Source organism: Gossypium arboreum, chromosome 3 (genome assembly GCF_025698485.1).
Source record: "Gossypium arboreum isolate Shixiya-1 chromosome 3, ASM2569848v2, whole genome shotgun sequence".
Classification (NCBI taxonomy): Eukaryota; Viridiplantae; Streptophyta; class Magnoliopsida; order Malvales; family Malvaceae; genus Gossypium; species Gossypium arboreum.
The window spans coordinates 80,027,358-80,045,580 of NC_069072.1; the positions used below are offsets into that span (position 1 = coordinate 80,027,358).

An 18,223-nucleotide genomic window follows, 5' to 3' on the forward strand; every position below is an offset into this window, starting at 1 on the left:
TCTATAATGTAAATTTTCTTTTACTTACCATTTAAACTAATTTTATTTTAATTTCGTATATATTTTATATGTATTGTTATTATTATTAGTTTTAAACCTTATGTTTAAAGTCAATTCGTTAAAGTCAATTCATTTTTAAAAGAGGGAATGAAACTTGCACGGAATATATGAAATTTATTAAAGTCAAATCAACTAAACTGTCAATTTTCAAGTAGAAAATATTAGTCAATTTGTGACGAATTTTTGAATGGGATCTAGACATTTATGGGCTTAGATGTCTGTATAGTGTTTGAAGAGTTATCTCTTAGTTTCGAAACTCACTTTGAATCACTCGATTTCAAATTTAGGAGCTAAGGTTATGACTATTTTAGTGAAGGCTGTGTGAACATAATTTCTAGACAAAATTATTACGAAAATTACAAGTTTCAGGCTTTTTATTTAAGTTTAAATCATATTGGGTTACAAGTTTAAAGCTTAATAAGAAAGTTTAGTTTAAAACTACTTATTGTTTAAGTTAATCAGAATTTCAGTATACTTAATAGTTTTATCTGGATTTACTTAGCTAACCTTTATAAAAGCCTCTTCATTGTACACAATCAATTCATTCATTATTCACTTTGAGTTAAAAAAATTTCTCTTTAATAATTTCTCCCGAGTTTTCTTTTAGAAAAAAATTAACAATATTTTTAGATTGTAAGGATTATTTTCAAGTTTTTTTCTCGCCAAGTTCTCTTTCTTAGAGGGAAAATTAGAGTCGTTTGAAGGATGTTGTGAATTCATCGGGTTTCCAAGGCTCTTTAAGACTTCTACACGCCATCTTCAATCAATCCATCTATCCATTTTATTTTCTCCTTTATTCTATGTTGTTCATATTTAATTATTGATTTATTTAATTGTTTTTCTATCTTAATTATCAATTTTAATTGCTCCCTTTAGTTTTAAAATTCTTAGATTTGACTTAGATTTGGTTGTGTCTAGGGTTGTGTCAGCCTAAGTCAAATTCGCAACTTGGACAAACTTATAATCTTATTTTGCACTCATCTATATAATTTAGTATCAGTTTCTTGAGCGTTTTAGGTGTTCTTTATATTTTCATAAATTTATTTTCAGTAAATAAACTCAAAATAATTTTTACCTAGAAATTTTTCGATAAAAAACATTTTTAATGGGTAAAGTTTGAATAAATTTTTCATATTGATTATTAACACTCTCTTAAAGTATTAAAAATATTTCTTAGAAAAAATGGTTGAAAAAATAAAAAATAAAGAAAATTTTTAAAAAAATTGTGGGTTAAATTTCCTGGTCCGCACTCATCCGTGTCAAATGTGTTATAATTTAGTAAAAATAATAATCTTCAATTAAAAGGATAAACATGTTGGAAAATAGACAAACACAATTTTCTTATATTATAAGGTGCCAAAATTTTTAGAAAGGGCAAGAAGGTCGGCATAATCGGAGGCGGATGATAAAAAAATTAGGTTAAAATATATAATTACTCTGTGTATTTTTCATAAATTTAATTGTTAATATTATTAAAATATTTTAAAAATATTCAATTTATTATATTATCAATTTTAATTACATGATAATTAAAATAATATTTTTATTTTAAAACAAATTAAAAACTTTATGTTAACTATTAAATTTAAAATTTGAAATCTAAAAATATAGAGATTAATAAAGAATTAAGAGGTTTTGGCACATTTTAACAAAATGGTAAAATTATTATAGAAGTTTCTGTACTAGGAGTCAAATTACATTTTACCCTCTACTAAATAATGGACAAATTAGCTCTTATACATTAGATTAAAGAGCAAATTAGTCTTTTTGTTAAAAAAGTTATTCATTTCAATTGTTAAAAATTGGTCTCTATCTATCAACAAAAGATATACATAGCACATCACAAATCTCTATCTAGTTATTCCGTCAATCACATCAAATTTTAACAATATAAGTAGATAAATTTTTTTACAAAAAAGACCAATTTACATTTTAATTTAATGTAAAAAGAACAAAATATAATTCAACTCCTATTACATAACCCTCTGCGATACTTTTACCTTAAAAATACAAACTTATACAAATAAAAAATTCTAACAATTAATTTTTAATATTTATTATATTAAATGGACCATTTCAACGAAGCGGTTTAAGAAATAGGCGGCCCAAAAAAACCGGTTAAGAGAGATTGCGTGTTAAAAATTAATTATCGTTTGCAGTAATAATACGGTTCCTTTATTTTCTTCTGCACATCTCTCTTATCTATTTTCACATACCGCTCCAACCCGATTCGGCTCCGAAATGGACTCTGAGTCTGTAAGTTCCGCGAATCCCTCACGCTTGCCTTTCAGCATTTAGAAAGAAACTTTTCGGGAAAATAACATAAGAGAGAGAGAAAAAAAAAAACTGAATCCATCCATTTCTAGGGCTTTAGTTGAATGTATTCTTCTATGTATTTGATTTATTAAAAATTCAAATATTAATTCCACGTTAGTTTTTTTCTTTTTTTTTTCATTTCTAGTTTTGAAGGATTCGCGATTGTAAATGCTGCTTAGGGTTCTTGAAGGATTGCTGCTTTGATATATATATTTCGATTTGGAACGAGATTTCCTGGGTTGATTGTCCGATTTTGGGACCTTCTCTTTATGGAGGAAATTGCGTGATTGGGAGGGTTGATTTTAGGGTTTTTTTTTAGCCACTGATTTTCGAAACGGGGAAGATAGGTTTGGGTTAGAGGATAATGTGTATACTGTGTGTGATTCAGAAGTGGTCTCGCCGGGTTGCTACGATGCTGCCTTGGTTAGTTATACCTCTCATAGGTTTATGGGCTCTTTCTCAGCTATTGCCACCTGATTTTCGATTTGAGATCACGTCCCCAAGGCTGGCTTGCGTTTTTGTGCTTTTGGCAACTCTATTTTGGTATGAGATTTTGATGCCCCGGCTATCTGCTTGGAGGGTTAGAAGGAATGCACGCCTCAGGGAGAGGAAGAGGTTTGAGGCTATAGAATTGCAGAAGCTTCGTAAAACTGCAACACGAAGGTGTCGGAACTGTCTGACTCCATATAGGGATCAGAAACCTAGTGGTGGTCGGTTTATGTGCTCTTATTGTGGCCATATTTCAAAGAGACCTGTTTTGGACTTGCCAGGTCCACCTGGTCTGGGTATTTCAAATTCTGGGATCATTAAGGATCTTGTTGGAAAAAGTGGGAAAATCTTGAATGGAAAGGGATGGTCGGAGAATGGGTGGATGTGTGGGCAGGATTGGCTAGAGAATGGCAACTGGGTCACTGGGTCTGTTTCAGGGAAACCTAGCTATTGTTGGAAGAATGGCACTGGTGACTTTGGAGGAGATGAAGATTGTTTGGCGAAGAAATCTTATTCAGGCATTGTTATTTTTGCATGCAGACTGTTAACGTCCTTCTTGAGCATGAGGTGGCTTCTGAGAAAGATTTTTGGGGTTAGTTCATCAAATTATGATGCTTCATCTGAAGCAGACCACAGGGGCATGTTGACTAAGAGGGGTGAGAATGGGACAAGCTTTCATGAGAGCAGAGGAGAAAAAGCGCGCAGAAAAGCTGAAGAAAAGAGACAGGCTAGGTTAGAAAAGGAGCTTTTGGAGCAAGAAGAGAGAAAGCAAAGAGAGGAGGTTGCAAGATTGGTGGAAGAAAGGAGGAGACTGAGGGATGAAAAACTGGAGGCTGAAAAAGATCGCAGCAAATTATCACCATCTGCTAAGGAGAAAGAGATAAAAAGGGAAGCAGAAAATAAGTCTAAAGAGAGAAGGAAAGATAAAGATAAAGCATTTACTAAGAGCCACACTGATACAGAAGAGCTTGAAAAGAGAGCTGGTAAGGAAACTGAACTGAAGCGTGACACTGATAAGAAGTGTGAGATTGATTTCCGGGAACATCTGAGTTCTGGGTCTGATTATCTCAAGGGAAATGCACTAGAAACAGGACATGGAATTAAAAGTACTCCTGCAATTAATTTTAGCCGGGGAAATGGTGGAACTAGATACCTTGACCATATGAGGGGTACATTTTTGTCATCCTCTAAAGCTTTTTCGGGAAGTAGTTTCTTTGGAAAGAATAACAATATTCCTGCTATTGCAAAAGAAAACAGAACTAATAATCCTGTAGACCATGCCCATGCTTCAGCCAATAGGAGAGATTTCTGTCCATCTGAACGAATAGCTGGGAAGTTGAGTATGGATGGAGATGATAAGAATGTTAAAATCAACCACTCTGTAAGTTATTTGACCCTGTTATTTGAGTTCGTTGTTTTAGTAAATTAGTACAATTCTTACCTTTTTGTATGATAATGAAAATACAGGCATTTTCTTTTGAAATTATCCCAAATGCAAAGTTACTACGAGGTAGAGTAAACTACTATGGCTATATAAAGAGCAACCATTAACCAGTCAGTTCCAGTGCTAAATGAAAAATTTCATGCTTTCCTTGTTAGTCAATATAATTGAATTATCATTGTCACTTTCTTCCATGTCTGAGGTCCAGCACATATTTTCATGTCTTGGTTTTCAATATGAGCCCCGGAGATATTGGGACCAAGGCTTGTTGGTTTGGTTGGGCATACTGCATATTTTCCCTGGAATCAGCGTGTTCTATTTCTGTAGAATTTGATGTTTTCTTGAAGATTATGTGGTCTTTGGTACACATTGTAGAAATTTATATAGAAAGATACAATGCTAAAATATGGAATTGTTTAATGCAGGTGCTTTCAGAACCCCAACTTTGGGCGGCACCTAAAAAATCTTGGCAACAGTTATTTACTCGTTCACCTTCTCTTCCTCCAGTCTCAAATGCAAATGTTATTAGTAGACCGACTTTGAAGAATAAACCAGAAGCTCAAAGCCCACCATTTCCTAGTCATTCAACAATACAGACATTTGATAATCCTATCAATTTTGGACTACCATCACCATTTATATCTATGTACACAAATGGAGTCCCTGGCAGTAGTTTAGGTTTCTCACCAGCTATTGAACCCATTTTCCCTCGTGCTGCTGAAGGGCTAAGTGAAATTATACCAGAAGAGCCAGAGCTTTTTGAAGACCCCTGTTATGTTCCTGATCCGGTATCCTTGCTTGGGCCTGTTTCTGAGTCGCTTGATAATTTTCAGTTGGACTTGGGTGCTGGGTTTGGGATGGACGTGGGAACGGAAAGGCCTTGTGGTTTGAAGAATATATCTGCTTCTTCTGAAATTAACAAGCCCTCACCTATTGAATCCCCATTGTCAAGGTCACGTTGTGCTACCCCAAAGGCCCAAGATCTTCAAACTTCTCCTGTGGATGATACTAATGCAAATGAGAAAAGGACATGGCAGATGTGGAGCAGTTCTCCCCTTGGTCAGGATGGTCTGGGCTTGATGGGTGATCCAGCAAGCTGGCTTCTACCACTGGAACATAATAGATCAAACAAGGATGACCTTTTGCACCTTTCTTCTCAGAAAACTATGGCGTCATTGTTTGCAAAAGAGGACCCTATACTAGCTGGTAAACGATCTTCTCAGAAGGTTTTTCTTGGTAATGGCCAGAATGGTGGTACATTCAGTCCTGTCCCCGGCCTGAGTGATCACGACCCATGGTTACAGGATACATCCTTTCCACCATTATGTGGCAGTGATAACCATTTTCCTAACAAGTCTCTGGAGGAAATGAGTTATGGGAGTCTCAATGGATCTGTAGGCACCTATCCATTTGAGCCGTCTGCTGCAAGCTGTTGGCCCAAGTGAGTCGATCAAACTTATATCCTACCCTTAAATGCTAGTATTTCACATTTGTCTATTTTATTTGTTGAATCGTTTAATCATTGATTTGGGTGAGATCTCTTCACTGTTGGCATTTTAAGTTGGCTCTAATTGACTGTAGGATTGTGCCAATGCAAGTCATTAGTGTTTTAGAGTTTAGGGTTAGGAATTGTAGCAATGAACATCATTGATTTGATGTTGAGTTTGTATATTAGAACTGTTCCATAAAAGTCAGATTATTCTTGAATCTCAGCAGTAGAAATGGGGTCGATCAAAGATTTCCAAATTTCTTTTCTTCTACCTTTTGGTTTATATTGCATGCTTCTTTGGTCACTGGGAAGTAAATGCTGTGGCTTAAATCTTAGCATGTGACCAATTGAGGTTAAATGGTGCAGCTGTTGACTATCATTCCAGTTACGGTGTTCTGGTTATTACTATATACTCTGTGTTAGAGAACTTGCTTGTGGTGAAGCTGATGATGATGGTATCTTTGGAGTTATTTCTCGTATTAATTTGTCTTTTATCATTATTGAACTGTTGAGGGTATAAATGTAGTGTTTGTATCCATTCGCTGAATAAGCCATCTTAAAAAAATTGGCTTCTGTGCCCATGTTTGTTTAATGCATTTGTAACTCAATGGTTATCTAACGTTTGGGGGGTACTGTTTTCTTTTGGCAGAAAGGAATGGGGGGCTATGCAAGATTCAGAACAACCAGTTGGGAAGTCTTCTATTTCAAGGCCCCATGTTGGCGGTTTATTTCCCAACCAGATGTACAGTCACTTTGGTAATTTGATTGAAATAGAAAAAGAAAAGTGACACATAGCCAATTGGAGGATTGACTCGATGCATGCTTTGAAACAATAACAGCTCTTGATCCTACTTTGTCGGTCATAGTTAGATTTGCGGTATCTAAAATGTTGGTAGTTCGGTAGACTTGAATATATGGTACATGGACTCAGATGTGATTGATACGGGCATAAATTTTTTTCTTATTTGGGTGATATCTACATGGTTATATTTCTGTATACATGTTCATGTTCGAATATGCTTAGAACACAATTACTAGGAGAAATTTCAAGAAAATTGATAAGTGGATACAATCCTTGTACAATCCTGATGAAGAGAGATCCAGAGATGACTGTCTCTATTAACTTAGAGTTATCAATTGGTTTAAATATGTTGATTTTTTGTACTCTTTTAAAATTAAAATTAAAATTTTAGTTTTATATTTTAATTTTGAGACATTGAATTTTTCATATATTTTTTATTTGAGAAATTTCCAGTCTGCGCACTTAATTTTGCAGTTCAAGTCATTGTTGTAGCAGGGGCTTTTTTATTATTATAGAAAATTGATGTAGCAATTGAAAATCGTCAAATAACTTTTAACTTTTAATGATTACAGTTTATTAATTTGGTGTTTATTTTTAAAGTTACATAAAAAAATTTTAAATTTATATTTTTATATTATAAATTAAAAAATATTTTTAAACGATTCAAAAAAATGAAAAAATTAAAAACTTTTTAAAATTTAAGAACAAAAATGATTTCGATAATCATTTTAAAATTTTAAATAGATATAAAAATTTTAAAATCTAGTGTTGTTTGAATTGGATCGAATTGGTTGATTAGATTGATTGAATCAGGAACTGGTTGGGGGTTCAATCTAGTGAGGTAAAAAATGTGTTGACCTACGAACCAGTAGAGACTAATTAAACTAAACTAAAAACGGTTGAATTTATAATTGAATCGATAATTAGAATTTTTGAATTTTTACACTTTTAATAATGTATTTGCTTTGTACGGTCGAACTGAGACATAGTGGTTGGACAGGTTTGACCATTGGTCTAATTCTAAAAATATTGCCAAAATTTTTAAAAAATATGGTATTTACTCGAATTAATATGTGTTCATGGTTTTGTAACCCAACCAACTCGATGAGCTTGACTTGTTTCGAGACGGGCTTGGGTTTATATTTTTAAGTTTTGGTTGACTCAACTTGGCCCATTTTACTGTTTAAAACAATAAAATATAAAAATTTATATTAATATTAATTGTTATAATGGGACTTAATAAAAACAATTTATTATTATTATAAATAGTCAAATGGTTTATTTGGACGAAATAAACTTGAAGCTAAAAATTATTTTAAAATTAAGCCTCAACCTACCCGTGTCCATGAATGCCTCTAATAGTAATAAAGTCTCTCTAAAGTGTGAGCTATTCATTCAGTTCATATTAAATCATATTTGAAAAAAAATATTTTTTAATTTAACTCAGGACAAATAATTTTAATTAAAGTTAATTATAAAGTATGTTAAATATTAGTGTAAAATACTTTTTAAATAAGGATACAAATTCTAAATCAATTCCATTTTAATTTATATGTATTGTGTAAATTTTTTTGATCAAAATACACTATATAAAAATTTCAAGAATTAATTCATTACCTTTGTATTTTGCCAAAACGGGTCCATTTTTATATAAAGTTATTTTAATATAGTGTATTTTAAACAAAAAATATATTAAATTTAATTTGAACCGAGTTGGAATATGTATTATTATTTAAAAATGATTTTATAGTAATATTTTATATATTTTATAATTAAATTTATATAAATAAATATATATAATAAATTTGATTTCAAATAAAAATATGTTCAAATTTTATTCCATATGGACAGAATGAATAACTCAAAGTTTGAAGAGATCTTATTATCATTTATTGAGTAAATAACACATTTTAAATTTTTGAAATTTTTATATTTTTAATTTTTAAATTATTTGAAATGAATTTAAAAAATATTTTTTAATTTATAAGATTTTTATTTTTTTCACAATTTTTTTTAAAATGTGAAAGAACTTTAATTTTAAAATATTTTTAAAATTATATATAAACTTTAAAAGAATAAAAATCAAATTGATAAAAAGGTAAATGTTAAGAACTAAAAAAGTCAATATGCCTTTTTTTAATAATAACTACATCAACAATTTTAACGGCAGTTAAAAAAAAAAGTATAACGATTCAATATCTAAAACTTAAAACAGAAAAATACAGATTTTAAAAGAATAAATGAATGTTTAGCATATTTAAACCTTTTCAATTTGGGTTCAGTTGAAGTAGATACACGCGAACTCATAAAAATCAAATATAAATATAATGAGTAATTGTACAAATATTATTAGATTTAGATTTTATTTTATTTATAATTTTTTACCATTTCGATTAAAAATTAACTTTTTTTTTCGTTTTTCTCTTCATTTTTAGGTCATAAAATTTTTGTTCTTATTATGTTTTCAATTTATTCTACCCATTTTGCATTGTTTTTTACTTTGGTATTGATTTTAAAGTTTACTAAAAAAATAAAAATTCTCTTCTACTAAATTAAAATTTTCATATTTATTACTTTTATTTTAATGATGTCATCTAAGTTGATAATTTAAAATACAAAATTTAATGATAAAATTAAAATTTTTCTATTCATTATAGCAACAAAAAGTTTATTCGTTGCTAGAAAATTCTTCTTTTATCATGGTTGATAAAAAGATCTACAAACTCATACCAAAGCCAAAAAAAAAAGAGTAGCTAATGACAAAATTTTTCATGTTGCTAAAAAAAGGCCATTATGGTAACAGGATAGACATATTAACCATAGTGATGAAATTTGTTTCATTCCAAGTACGAATTACAACGGCGAAAAGTACTCGTCCCTTTTATAGCGGCAAATACTTTATCATCACAAAAGTTACATTTTATATTGAAAGGAATTTTGCTCGATGCTAAAAGGTTTGTACAGTTATGATAGCTAATTGCAAGTGATGGAAGAACTTGTCACTATGAACATTGAAATGCCTGTAATTATTGAAAAGGCCATTAATAATATTCTTATTTTTTGCTAAGAGTACATTTATAGAGACGTAAGTTGTTGGTGCTAAATGTAAAAATTTGAATTTCAGTGATGTTGAAAAATGTAATTTTGGAATTCCATTTGTGTAAATCAAATCTGTAAATATAAAATGGAGATATTTACGGGGTAAATATGAAATTATAGTAAGGTTTGATTTAGTAATTTAACCGAGAAATTAGTTAATTAAAGCTCAAGAACAAAATTGTAAATGTTCAATCGCTATTGAGTTTTAATTAAGAAAAGGCTTGGGGACTTAAAAAGTAATTATTCAAGTGCCAAAATGATTATTTAATAATTTAATATCATGAATTAGTGGATGTTAATGGTTGTTTCCACTAGCTTAATTAATATGTATATATTAGTATAATAAAGCTTAATTAAACTAATTAATTAAAGTTATTTAACAAATAACCTTAATGTAAAAGCTAAGTTAGTGGAAGAAAAATGAGTATTCATCTTCTTCCACCGTCCCTAAAAAGAAAAACAAGGGAGAATACTCTATTTTTGGAGCTTAAGCTTCAGCAAGCAAATTTTCAAGGTAATTAAACCCCTTTCTTGTATTTTTTTTTATAGATTTATGGTCATGGGAGCTTACCTGTAACAGCCCGTTTTTAGTTAAATCAGAATAATAGTTTTGAAACCACAAATTTGAAGTCAAAATATTTATTTTATTATTATTTTAATGTCTACAGCATGTTAATAAAGTCATATGAAAATTTCGTTAAGAAATTTTATCCTTTGAATGCTCATTTGATAAAAAAGACTAAATCGCATAAAGTGAAAAAGTTGTGTTCTAATAGTTAAAGGGGTCTAATAGCTATGAAACTGTAAAGTGGAGGTCCTTAGTAATTAGACCATTTGAAATGTGAGTGGACATTTATGTACATGATTAAATGAATTTTAATGATTAATAACAAAGGTTAAATAAGTGAATGAATAAATAAGTTTAGTAAAATAAAGAAATAACCAAATATCATATTCCAAGCAAGCTTCCTCCACCGAAAATAAAAATTAGAAACTCCATTGAAGAGGTTTCAAGGTTCGGCCAAGTCTTCCTTGTGCATGTAAGTGATTTTGACTCGGTTTTTAATGATTTCTATGTTTTCGAAATCATTGTAGCTTAATCTAACTAGCCCACGGGCTAATTTGCAAAATCGTTAAAGGTTTAGGGTTTTACCATTGATGAATATGTGTTTATTTTGATGTTTGATGATAGAAAATGAATAGTTGTTGTTAGATAAACAACATTTGTTAAGTGATTTTGGTTGAAATTGCAAATTAGAGATTTATTTGTTAAATGTGTAAAATTCATGGTGAAATGTGTGAAATAATGAAAATTTTGGGCTGCTATGGGTCTATAGGAAATTCGGCTAGCATGGGTGTGGACTCAATTGCATGAATTTGCATATTTATGAGCTAGGGACTAAATTGTAAAAAATTAAATATTAGGGGTAAAAGTGTAATTTGCCATAATATAATTTTTGGGTTAAATTGAATAAGTTAAATTGATTATATATAGATCAAAATTTAATAAGTTAAATTGATTATATATAGATCAAGAAAAGCGAAGTTCGAAATTAGATTGGGGGAAAAACAAGATAGTTGATTGATAGTTTGATTCTCTCCGTATAAATTCGAGGTAAGTTTGTATGTTAATAAGTATTAATATAATTGTATTTTAAATTCTTTATTATTGAATTAATTGTGAATACGATCTTATGGAAAAGTTCATCAAAGAATTGGCTACGTGTGAAATCCCGGTTGAACCTTAGGAATAGATTAGGGTACAAATGACATGTCATTAGGAGTTATTGTGTTTTGGGTGCTAGTCCGTACGTTCTACCGGTGCTGAGTTTTCCAGTATGTGTTCCGGATTCTCGTCAGTTTGTGTGAGCAGCATCATGTAGTTATGTCTTGACCATCAGCTTGTGTGAGCAGACTTGTTGATAGCTTGAGAGCGAGCATTATATGAGATATAAGATTGAGATGGCTTCAGCCATGTATTGGCACTTAGGGTGTGTAACACCCCTAACCCATATCCGTCGCTGGACTAGGGTTCAGAGGTATTACCAGACATATAGGAACACTTTATAATTAAATTCACAAACATCACAACATCATAATCAAACATCAACATAAAGTCCCTTTTTTAGGTCAACGAGACCTTAAACATGCATTAAGGAGTGGTCGGGACTAAACAAAACACATACAAAATTTTTCGAAACTAAACAATTTTTCTATGTTACAAAGATCACACTCTCGTGTGAACAAGCCGTGTCCCTCACATGACTTTAGACACACCTGTGTGTCTAAACCGTGACAAAACAGGGCATACATATTGACTTGTCCATATGGCCACAAGACACGCCCGTGTGCCAGGCCGTGTGAAAATTAGGGAGGCTACTGACTTGGCCACATGGCCAACTACATGCCCGTGTCTAGCCTATGCTCAAAACTAACTTAAATTTGTAGGGCTACCCCAGGGGACACACGGCTGTGTAATATGACCGTGTGTCACACACGGCTGAGACACATGCCCGTGCCTCTGGCCGTATGGAAAAAAATAGGCCCTTTGCAAAGCCAATTTTGCCACCGTTTTTGGGTCACACCTACAAGCATCAATTGCACTATAATTTTAACCAATTTCAATCACAGAACATACATCACTTATGTCATATAATCACCAATAAATTTCATCCTTATTATCCAAACCAAAACATGCCAAAATCACATACCAAACTCACTCATTCATACATGTCACTATCCAAATTTTCACATCCATGGTCATATCAAAATTCATACCATTTCCATATGTAATTCACATAACTAACTTACCAAATTGACCATTTCTCATTAGGCCATTTATGCACATCAAAACATACCATTTCTTAACACAAATTATATATCAACATCCAAACTAAATAGCAACTTTAATCTAGCCATATCACATGGCATGATATATACTTCACAAAACATATTCAAATACTTCTAGCCTATAGATGCCATACTTCAATATTCACATTTTCAAAAGGTACCAAAATAGAGTTCGATAGTGTGGTGATGATCCTCGATGATCTCCAAGCTCCCGGTAGCTTCAATATTTAAAAACAATTGGAAACACACACAAAGTAAGCTTTCAAAAGTTTAGTAAGCCATATACAAATAAACTTATCACATAACATAATTCTAAACCAATTCATTCATGTAACTCATGGAAAAATATGTTCACATATCCATAAGTCTCATATAGCTCATTTGACTATAATTCACTCATCGATGCCACTGTCCCAGACAGGGTCTTACACAAAATCAAATTCGATGCTGATGTCCCAGACATGGTCTTACATGTAAATCTCAAATCGATGCCAACGTCCCAGACGTGGTATTACACGAAATTACATATTGAAAATCCTATGTCATGACATATGTATCCTAACTATTCCTATGGTTAGTACTAGGCTTTCGGACGTCGTCACATTATCGAAACTTTCTCAAATTCACATATTCAGCTTCTATAACCATTCATCACAATTCAATATCATATAAACATGAATAAATCAATTCAAACATATTTATTTGTATATCGACTTACCTCGTACGAAAATGAACGGAAACGAACGGCTATTCAACGACTTTTGACTTCCCCGATCTAATTCCGTTTTCTTTGATTCTTGATCTATATAAATTAAAATTTGACTTATTCAATCTCACATTCATTCTAATCAATCCATAAACACATATTTGGGGAATTTTACAAATTAGCCCTCACATTTTTACATTTTAACATTTTAGTCCCCATTTCTTAAAATCACGAAATATGCATAATTTTCATTTCACACATGCCTAGCAGAATTTTCCTTTAGCTCATATAAGCCCACATATTTCATTTATTTCACATTTTAGTCCCTCAAAATCTCATTTTCACAATTTAGTCCAAAATACTCAAATTTATCCAAAATCTCAATACAAAACATAGTAATCTAACACATGTCTTTCATTTTCTATCATTAAACTTCATAAAACTCACATTATCAACAATGAACCATCTTAAAATCATAATCAAATTCAGAAATTGAGGCATGGGCTTGAAAGATTACTAAGCAATGATCACAAAAACGTAGAAATTATCAAAAACCGAGCTAAAAACATACCTCAATTAAGCTATCAAAGTGTTGAAACCTAAATGACTATGAAAGCTTTATTTTCTTTCTTCAAATTCATCTAGATGATGATAATGGAAGAACAAATGGCTTTTATTTTATTTAACTTATAATTAATAATCAAATACCAATTTTACCCTTTATTAAACCATATAAAAATCACTTAATGGATGGTTATTAATGTTCATTAACCTTAGTTATGGTCTAATAACATCATAAGGACATCTCCTTTAATAAGACATAGCACTTAAGTACTTTTAACAAATAGCTAGCCACTTTTACATTTTACACTATTAGGTCCTTTTTCTAAATTAAGCACACAAATGATCAAATTTTTATACGGAACTTTCACAGATATCAATTCACATATTATAAGCACAGAAAATAATATTAAAATATTTTTTCGAATCAGATTTGTGGTCTCGAAACCACTATTTCGACTAAGGTCTAAATCGGGCTATGACAACTCTTCCCCATGAGGGGTTTTCGTCCCCAAAAATCTTACCATTGAACAGATTCGAATATTGCTGTCTCATAGCATCTTCGGGCTCCCACGTAGCTTCTTCAACACCGTGTCGATACCACATTACTTTTACTAACAGAATTTTCTTATTTCTCAATTCTTTAACCTCGCGTGCCAAGATACGACTTCTTCATAGGTCATATCAGACTGGATTTCTATCTCAGATGGAGAAATCACACGGGAGGGATCAGATCTGTATCGTTGAAGCATCGATACGTGAAACACATTATGAATCTTTTCTAACTCAGGTGGCAATAACAATTTATATGAAACCGGTTTGATACGCGCTATAATCTCATACAACCCGATAAACCTTAGACTCAATTTGCCTTTACGGCCGAACCAAAGTACTTTCTTCCACGGAGATACTTCCAAAAACATTTTATCGCCCATCTCAAATTCAGTATCTTTTCGTTTCAAATTTGCATGTGATTTTTGACTATCAGAAGTTGCTTTCAAACTTTCACTTTCACTTTCACTTTTTGATCAGTCTCTTTTATCAAGTCACCCTGTGAATCTTATTCTCACTGAGTTCAGTCCAATACAAAGGTGTACTAAATTTTCTACTATATAAGGCTTCGTACAGTGCCATTTTAATGCTCAATTTAAAACTATTATTATAAGCAAATTCAATCAATGACAAATACTGTTCCCACATGCCTTCAAACTCAAGAATGCAACATCTGTAACATCCCAAATTAGGGCCTAGTTAGAATAGTGGTTTTGGGACCACAAACCCGACATAAAATTATTTGATTTATGATTGTTTTGAGGTCTAGGACATGAAAGAATGCATTTGTGAAAGTTTCATAAAGAAAATCTAGGTGTAAGATGTCCAATTTAAAATTAGGGACCAAATCGAATAAATTGTAAAACTTGTATTCTAGAAGCAATTTGTATGAAATTGCTTTGGATTATTAATTAGGAGGTTTTAAATAGCAATTTTCTCAAATTCTAAGTTTTTGGACAAAAATGGGCATGGACGGAAAAATTTGAAAGTTTAGTAAGGAAGGGCATTTTGGTCATTTAGTAATAAATGAAATAAAGAGAGAAAATCAAAGAAAAATTCACTCATCTTCTTCCTTGTGGCTGCCAAAATTTGCAAGGGTTTCATAAGCTAGGGTTTTGACATTTTCAAGCTTGATAGTAAGTGACTCCTAGCCTCGTTTTTAACGTTTTTTACATTTTTGATATCCTCGTAACATGCTTTATCCATTTCTACCCATATTTCAAGCTAGGTTTCATGTTAGAAATTTGACCCATGCATGAGATGATTTTTCTTTGTTGATTTGTGGAGGATTATGAAAGTTAGATGTTAGATAACATCTTTTATTAGATGATTTTTCATGAAAACACTGAAAAGGGACCTATTTGTAAAACGTAAAAAATGGGTGGTAGAAATGTGAAATAGAGGAAAATTTGGGCTAATATGAACTTAGAATAGATTTGACTAGGTTTGGTAAGCAAGAAAATACATGCATTTCGTTTTACGAGCATTAGGACCAAATTGTAAAAATGTGAAAGTTTAGGGGTAAAGTGGTCATTTTGCCCAAGAGTGAAATTTTGGGCTAAAATTGAATAATGAGATAGAATAATAATTTATTTTGATTATATAGACCCCGAGAAACTAATTCCGGAGGTTGACTGTGGAAAACAAAAGGTTTCGGAATAACTGAAATCCAAATCCAAAACATCTTCCAAGTAAGTTCATATAACTCAAAGTAATACTTTTAAAATACTTAAATGTATATTCTTGAATGTGATATAAATTTTGATACTCAATGTATAATAATTCATGAAACATGATTGTATTGATTTATAAAGGATTTAAATATCCTGGTTGAATGAAAAGGGTATCCGATAGAATTCTTGAAAATGAATTGACGGTAAAAAGGATCTAGCCCGGATTGGTGTTCCTTATGTGATCTGGCCTACTAAAGAATATGTGTTTTAAATGGATTTAGCCCAGACGAGTAATCCAGATTAGGATCTGAATTTAGCCTGGACTGGTAATTTAGATCCGAGCTCATTAGAGTATTTGTCGTTGTAAGGGATTTAGCCCGGACTGGTAATCTCGACATTACTCTATGAGTTTATACTACGAGGGATTTAGCTTGGACTAGTAATCCCACTGTAAAAGAATGATGTAACACCCCATATCCGTAACTCACGTCGAGGCAGAGTACAAGGCATTACCTAACATGATCTCATGCACACAAACAATCTCGAGTCACAAAGACTCGGTCCAATTTAAAACTTTTTCAATTTCTACTTTAATCTTCTTATTACAGGCCTACGAGACCCAAATTGACCATTGGAAACTAATCGGGACCATTCCAGGTCCTTAAACCAGCTATGAAAATTTTTATCTTTAAAACAGGGAACAAGCCTGTGTTTTTTACCCATGTGAAATTAAATTCTAATTCACACCTACAGGGGTTTTCACACGATCAGACACATGCCCGTGTTGATGGACCGTGCCCCTCACATGGCTAGGACACGTCTGTGTCTTAGCCCGTGTACAAAAACCTAGGTATTCTGTTTCTGATGTCAGCATTCCCAAAATGACACACGGCCATGGCACACGCTCGTGTACTTAGCCGTGTCCTCCACAAGGTTGAGGCACATGGCCGTGTCTCTACCCTGCATACTGACTTGAAATTTTTATGTGCAGGGGACACACAGCCGGACTACACGCAAATGGGGTAGACCGTGTGTCACAGACGGCCTAGACACACGCCCGTATGTTTACCTGTGTGGAAGGCTATTTACCAAGCCTCAATGCCACCCTTACATACCTAGTTCCATGCTCATACCAACCAATACCAACACAAGCACAATTCATACAACCAGATCAGTCACAATAGACATTCATTCAACTATGAAAATGTATCTTTTATAAACTCAAAACAAATATTAGCCATCAATTAAGGCTTAATACAAAATGAAGGGTTTCCAACCCAAGCCAACAAATTTGGCCAATTCTCAAAGTCACAAAATAATAAAGTCTAAACCCTATACATGCCATATTAAAAAAATATAAATCCAACTATACCGAAAGCTTCAGTCGATAGTGTGATTGATATCTCTGACTTCCGGTGATCCTTTGGCTAGTTAGGCGGCACTATAAGAAAAATGGGAAGAAAAGGGAGTAAGCATAAAAGCTTAGTAAGTTGTACATAAATAATTATACAACAACAATTTATCAATGATCAACATGTTCATAACACAAGGGTGGGCATAAGCACAACTTACTCGTTACCATCCATACAAGTCACATATTATGTAATGAGCTCATATCTCTTACGTACGAAATAGGTACTTGTCCCACTCACCACAAGGTTATACTTTTCTTCATTAACCTAAAACCATGACTCTCGCCGTTGAACTATTCAGAACACTAACGGATATTCCATATGCTTGAAACACGTTGCCGATGCCATGTCCCAGACATGGCCTCACATTGGCTATCATTATCGAGGCCAATGCCATGTCCCAGACATGGTCATACACTGACACATCTCGTAGCCGATGCATGTCCCAAACATGTCTTACACTGGCTTACGTCTCGAGGCCAATGCATGTCCCAGACATGTCTTACACTAGCACTCATCTCAATGCCGATACCATGTCCCAGACATGGTCTTACACTGGCTCACACCAATGACCCAAATGTCATGGCAAGAATATCCGATTTACTTCCTAAGGTTCCAACGGGAATTCTACTATCTTAATGATCATTACACATTCTCAATTCCATAATCAAGCAATTCATGCCATATCTATTCAACGACAATTAAAACACATGTAGTAGCAATGTAGTTGTATTATTTACATACAACTTACCTCGGATTACAAAACGTATACG

At 32.5% G+C, this 18,223-nt stretch overlaps 1 protein-coding gene across 1 annotated transcript; it reads left to right on the forward strand.

Annotated features, from left to right (window-relative positions):
• Nucleotides 1-2,141: 2,141 nt before the first annotated feature.
• On the forward strand, nucleotides 2,142-7,001 carry LOC108452829 (uncharacterized). Its single transcript, XM_017750612.2, has 4 exons — nucleotides 2,142-2,316; nucleotides 2,522-4,246; nucleotides 4,732-5,747; nucleotides 6,445-7,001. The coding sequence occupies exons 2-4, from the start codon at nucleotides 2,741-2,743 to the stop codon at nucleotides 6,581-6,583; spliced, it is 2,661 nt and encodes an 886-aa protein (XP_017606101.1). The 5' UTR covers nucleotides 2,142-2,316; nucleotides 2,522-2,740; the 3' UTR covers nucleotides 6,584-7,001.
• Nucleotides 7,002-18,223: the final 11,222 nt, after the last annotated feature.